The sequence below is a fragment of the Antrostomus carolinensis genome, unplaced genomic scaffold (genome assembly GCF_000700745.2).
Source record: "Antrostomus carolinensis isolate BGI_N321 unplaced genomic scaffold, ASM70074v2 scaffold3768, whole genome shotgun sequence".
In the NCBI taxonomy this organism is placed as follows: domain Eukaryota; kingdom Metazoa; phylum Chordata; class Aves; order Caprimulgiformes; family Caprimulgidae; genus Antrostomus; species Antrostomus carolinensis.
Genome location: NW_010330712.1, coordinates 41,719 through 48,120, shown reverse-complemented (window position 1 = coordinate 48,120; position 6,402 = coordinate 41,719). Strand labels below are relative to the sequence as shown.

General features: G+C 38.9%; 1 protein-coding gene across 2 annotated transcripts; it reads left to right on the top strand.

Annotated features, from left to right (window-relative positions):
* Positions 1-2,571: 2,571 nt before the first annotated feature.
* On the top strand, positions 2,572-5,494 carry THNSL1 (threonine synthase like 1). 2 transcript variants are annotated; one of them, XM_029086219.1, is made up of 2 exons: positions 2,572-2,662; positions 3,155-5,494. In XM_029086219.1, exon 2 carries the CDS (start codon positions 3,208-3,210, stop codon positions 5,419-5,421), a length of 2,214 nt encoding a protein of 737 aa, XP_028942052.1. In that variant the 5' UTR covers positions 2,572-2,662; positions 3,155-3,207; the 3' UTR covers positions 5,422-5,494. The 2 variants fall into 2 exon arrangements, with proteins under 2 accessions (XP_028942052.1, XP_010171287.1); XM_010172985.2 differs by having other exon boundaries at positions 2,598-2,662; positions 3,160-5,494.
* Positions 5,495-6,402: the final 908 nt, after the last annotated feature.

Genomic DNA, 6,402 nt, shown 5'->3' with positions numbered 1-6,402 from the left:
GGCGGGAAGCTGTGCAGGACCTTGGTCTGTGGGATGAGCACGGGCAGGTTGAAGGTGAACGGTTCAGTTTGGGGTGTTGGCTCTTTTCTCTGCATCAGAGCTCTGAGAAAAGTCAGATTGAAGTTTTCTGGTGTTAACAGGCCTGAAATACAGTAATTCTCGGCCTTGGCCTGCCTGGAGGCCTGGCAGCTGCGCGCTGCCACAACTTGCTTGGTTACTGAGTAATAACCATAAGTTATGTTGTTGCAAACTTTGTGTCTGTACCACTAACGGACTTCACATCTCATAATAACTCTTGTCACCAGCAGTGGTTGTTAATTGCTGTTGATATGTAGGTTCTGTCAGCAGCCCAAGTGGAGGGGCAAGGTGTATTATCGAAATTTCATTGGCGGTATGGGGGTAAGCTCTGCTTCAAGAAAACTGCCGAGGATTAGCGGTATCTGAAGTTGGGTGGTTTGGTGTCCTGACTAGACTGGTAAACTCTATGAGATATAGTCTAAATTGAGCTGGTTTTACATTAAAGTTTTTGCCAGTTGAGTAAAAAATGGTTTCAAAGAAACAGTTGAGTTCAATGGTTGCAAGCTTCTGTGTAAATGTACTTTATGTGGTTGCAAAATTGAATTACACTGGGTAGATTAAACCCACTGAGCAGCTGAATAAAGAAATTCCCTGTAAACCTTTGCACCAGATTAACCAAGCTGATTTCAAACGATACCATAGACTGCTTATAACTTCATGTAAACATGGCAAGCTTATAACTAGAAGTATAGGTCTAGTTCCTTTCTTGTCTGCACCTGTAATTTGTGAGGGATTTAAGTCCCTATGGCCTAGACTCACAAAGCTACGCAGATGTTTTGTCCAGCAGCTATGTAGTGTGTACTGAGTGCCTGCACTTCAGAGTGAAACTGTCGTGCAACTAGACATGGTAGGCAGGTCACTATGCTTGGTATGGCTTGTACTCCCTTAGTTCATACATAACACTTGAAGTGATTCTTATGTTCAGGAAATAAAATTGCTAAAATAATGTCTCTATTTTTTTTAAATCCTGAACATACCTTATTTACATCTGGCCGTTTAATACAAAAGTCTCTTTCTGGCCCTGTAGCTCTGGATGTTTGTATTCCCTGGAGCATAGTGCTCTGATCTGTGCCTTGTAGTTGCAGCATGTTCATCTTGTCACAGCACTGAGAGCAGACATGGGGACTTACTGTTTGTAAGCTCATCTCTCCAGGCAGAAGTGAGCAAATGCAAAGTTTTAAATAATTAGAAGTACTTTGACTTTGTAATGGATGCTAATAATTTGTTAGAAAGTAGAGTGTAAAAGACAGACAAGGGAACACAGAGCAGAATCTCGAGTAAGGAGCATCTGGAAGTAAAGAGTCTGGTTTTGTGGTTTGCTTTTACAAAACTTGAGCTTCTGTGTCATTTTTGAAGCTTGTGAGCTGTGTCTCTGGAGTCATTTGATATTATGCACTCTGGTGGGGAACAGCAGGGTCTTAAAGGACTGGTGTGATAACTGTAAACATGGGTTAATCTTGAGTAGGTCTTTGGAAGACGATGCAGTTCCGACTGGCTGCTCACCTGCCTTCTGCTCCAATTCCAGGCCTCCTGCGGCTTTCTCTAGTGATAAAAGGCTGTTGGACTTGGGAACATCTAGAGAAAATTCACTGGACAATTTAAGATTTTGGAAACTTATTGTGTAGTGAATTCCTGTAATTGCTCTGTTTAGTCTGTCTTGATTTACGTGGGAAAACACCTTATCAATTTTTTTTTTTCCCCACTGGTAAAGTAGCTGGTGTATAAACTAAAAAGACAAAAATTAATAAACATTACAAATCAAATGCTGGTGTGCTAGCAGCTAGGTTGAGTCTTTAAAATGTAGTTATTAGAAGTTGCTGATTGCCATTTTGGTTACAGTGCCAAGACAAAAAAAAAAGTACAGCTTGCAGCTTAGTCAGCCATTGCTTTGTGCTGCATACTACTATAGCAACTAAAAGTAGTAATTTCTAAAAAATGGGGTTTTTTATATATACTGCAAATATGTATAAAGATGTATATAATTTATTTTCTTAGAATTTATGAGTAAGCACTGAGTTGGATTTTTACATCTAAAATTTCATTAATTTTGTAACAGGAAGTTCAGTGTTGCTTTTTTTTAAGCGTTTTTAGTCAGGAGCAGTTAATAAATGACAATAACAAAGTGATACTTATTTGCCTACCTAAAATGAAACATGACTCTGCAGGGAATTCCTGTGCAAATTTGTGCTGATTTCTGCCCTTCTCCCCCTCCCTGAGATTTTGAGAGTCCTTCCCCCTTTGCCCCAAGCACACAGAAATCATGTGCTACAGTTCGTGCTGATACTGATGTTGATTTTTCTAAGCAAACAAAATACCGTGTTGACAGCTTCTTGCTTAATCTTTGTTGGAGATCCAACTTTCCTAGTGACTTTTTTTTTGAGTGTACAGTGTCTTCATAATGTGTTCTCTCTCTCTCTGTCTCTCTCTCTCTCTCTGTCTCTCTCACACACACACGCTTTACACAAACTACACTCAATACAATTCTGTTATAGGAGTTCTGCACAAATCACTTGCTTGGTATGTCGTCCCTTCAGAAGAGAACTGGATGCAACAATTCCAGCCTTGCTGTTGCACAAGTCTGTGAGTTTTCTGTGTATTTAAGTTGGTCTTGCACTTTTTTTTTTTTTTGTAAGAAAGAAAATACAAGAAATCAAGGGCATCTAGGGAGGTGGGAAAAATGCATATTTTGTTAACATTTTTATTACAAGGGAGTAATTTAGTTAATATTCATTATTTGTAAATACATACTTAAATGTAAGTCTGTGAGAGAAAAAGTAATTGGTTTTTAATTCCAACAAACAATATTGCTTACAAATTGTATTGTAGTATTAGGTTTGGATGTCTTTGTTTACCCTGAAGACCTGGACTGCTTGAAGTTGGATTTGTCAGTGGAAGCGAACTGGATCTATGTAGGAGAGGAGAATGAGTCCTGTTCTGAAAAATACCTCCCTGGCACTGATGAAGTCATAACTGGATTTATGTTTGAATTCTTGTTGTTCTGAATTTCATATCCTTTAGGGTTTTTCCTAGATGTTTGCTGAAGGACTAATTACTGTTTGTTTTCTTTTTGAAACAGTTAAGTGGATTGTCAAGTTGGCTTAAAAAAAGCCCATAGCAACCCAACAGAAGATGTTCCACGTTGTTCAGTATCGACATTTAAGACTAATAACCCAAAACAGTCTTTCTAGCATGTCTTTAAAATTCATGCTTTCAAGACCTGTTGCATTTGCACAGATATGGAAGTCATGGTTCTCAAGCCATTCTCTCATTGGAAACAAAAATATTATCCTGATGGGACCTCCGGGTGCTGGGAAAACAACAGTTGGGAGGATAGTAGGTCAGAAACTAGATTGCCCTGTCATAGACATAGATGACGATGTCCTTGAAACAACCTGGAATATGAGTGTGTCAGAAAAACTGCAGGATGTTGGTAATGAGCAATTTTTAGAGGAGGAAGGAAAAGCCCTGTTGAAGTTTTCAGCATCTGGAAGTGTCATTTCCCTTACTGGGTCCAATCCAATGCATTCTGCTGGCATGCAGCATATGAAGGAAAATGGAATAGTTGTGTATCTGGATGTTCCCACAACGGTCATTATGAGCAGGCTGAAATCAATGAAAGTGGATCGCATCGTGGGCCAGTCTCCTGGTATTTCTCTCAAGGACATACTTCAGTTTAGGAAGCAGTTCTACAAAAGGTGGTACGACATCCGTGTTCTTTGTGGAGGGGATATTGCAGCAGAGGTTGTAGCAGAAAAGGTACTTAATGCTGTGAAGAGATACCAAAACTCGGAACTGGAAACTTTCATTTCAACTAGGACTAGTAGGTCTGGAAGGAGTATGGAAAAAGACTCCAGTAAATATTTCAGTGATGTTGTTACTGAGGGCTTAGCCCCTGATGGAGGACTCTTTGTTCCTGAGAGAGGACTTCCAAAGTTCACTGCTGGAGAATGGCAAAGCCTAATAGAAGCAACTTACATTGAAAGAGCCCAGGTGATACTAGAAAGATGCATACATCCTGCTGATATTCCTGCTTCTAAGCTGGCAGAAATTATTGGAACTGCTTATGGAGAAAACTTTACTTGTTCCAAAATCGCCCCAGTTAGGCATCTGGCAGGCAATCAGTTCCTCCTTGAGTTATTTCATGGACCAACAGCATCATTTAAAGATTTTGCATTACAGATGGTGCCACATATATTTGCATACTGCATTCCCAGAAGCTGCAATTACTTGGTTCTGGTAGCTACTTCTGGTGACACAGGGAGTGCTGTCTTAGATGGCTTTAGTCGTCTCCATGACACTGACAAACAGAGAATTGCTGTGATTAATTTTTTTCCTGAGGATGGAGTAAGCCCAATTCAAAAGTCACAGATGATTGGCTGTCAGAAAGAAAATGCCTGGTCTGTAGGTGTCAAATCTGATTTTGATTTTTGCCAGACAGCTATAAAGCAAATCTTTACTAATTCTGATTATACTGGCTTTCTTACAGTAGAATATGGAACAGCTTTAGCTGCAGCAAACTCCATAAACTGGGCACGACTCCTTCCTCAGATAGTTTATCATGCCTCTGCATACCTTGATCTTGTTCATCAAGATATTATTCCTTTTGGAAGCCCTGTAGATGTTTGCATTCCTACAGGAAACTTTGGCAACATATTAGCTGCTTTGTATGCTAAAATGATGGGAATTCCTATTAGAAAATGTATTTGTGCTTCCAATGAAAACAATGTTTTGACCGACTTCATAAGAACAGGTGTTTATGACTTGAGGGGAAGAAAATTAATTCCCACTTTCTCACCAGCAGTAGATATTTTGAAGTCCTCCAATCTTGAGCGATACTTGCACCTGATTGCTAATGAGGATGGACAACTGGTGACACAATTATATAACCAGCTGGAAAATCAGGGCCACTTCCAGCTACGGAAAGATCTACTTGAAAAGCTTCAGCAGGTTTCTGGATGGTGTTCTGAGAAGGACTGTCTAGCCGCCATTCACTCTGTATACAGTACTACAGGGTATATTTTGGATACACACACAGCTGTTGCTAAAGTAGTTGCTGATCGATTACAAGATAGAACTTGCCCAATTATTATTTCATCTACAGCTCATTATTCTAAGTTTGCACCTGCAATCTTGAGGGCCTTGAGGATTGCAGAAATAAACCAGAATCCGTTAAGTCAGCTTCACTTGCTGAGTTCTTACAGCCCTCTGCCTCCAGTCCACTGGAGCCTATTAGAGACCCTGAAAAAAGGGAATGAGGATCACCAGGTCTGTGCTGCTGATATGAGTATGCTGATGTCCCATATAGAAACCTTAATTCAAAATCATTTTATGAAAGTTTTCTGAGCAACTGATGAGACGTCTGTTGTGTTTTTTGTGATACCTTCTTAACAAGCTGCATGTTTTAATAAAGTTGTGATTCATCTGACTTGTGTTCAGACCACAGCATTACATCCACAGGTTTATACTTGTCAAGTTTTCAATAGTATTTGTAATTAATGTGTGTGAGATTTCTAGTAGTGCTGAAAGGTGGTGAACTGCAAGTATAAAAGACTGGAATACGTTTTTGCAGGTCATACATAGTAGAGGCAGCAGCAGTGCTGTCTTTCCTTGGCAGTGCCGTCTCCTTCACAAGCCTGAAGCGTTTTCCATGAACAGAGGAAGATAATGAAGCCTAACCTTTCCGAAACCGTTAGCTCTTGTTTTGCTGCAAGAATGATGTCATCATTTGGTCAGTGGGTAATTAGTTAAACTTTGACTCACTTCACTTAGGGCACTGAAACACAGTGAGATATTGTAATGATGTTGTATGTTACTGGGAAGGGTTGATTTCAGTAAAAAGATTCAAGTATGGTTGTGTTGTTAATCCTTGAACCATTCAATTTGTTGGTATGTTATCTTCTTGTATAATGTTTTTTATATATTGTGAGGTGAGCATTTATGCAAAAAAAAAAAAATCTGATTCTTTTGTTTTTCAGGCATTTTTTTCCTCCCAGATATTTTCCTTCCTAAAATACAATCCTCAATTCAGTATTTTTAATGGTTTTTGAGATGTGACTTCTTCCAATGTGTTGTAATCTCTTTCCTAGATCTTTTCTATTTGAACTTTCAACTTTAGAATCCTTTTTTAATGATAGAGAAGAATTTGCTAGTAGTAGAAACAGTCTCCTTAATAAGAACCAGACTTCACCATTGATTTATATTTATTTCTTGCATTCTAAGTTTTTAGAATACAAGATTTATCTTGGAGGTCATATAGCATTCTTATTCTGATTACTTCTGTTTTCATGTGTTTCTTAAATTAATTTCCTTGACATTCTGTTCTGT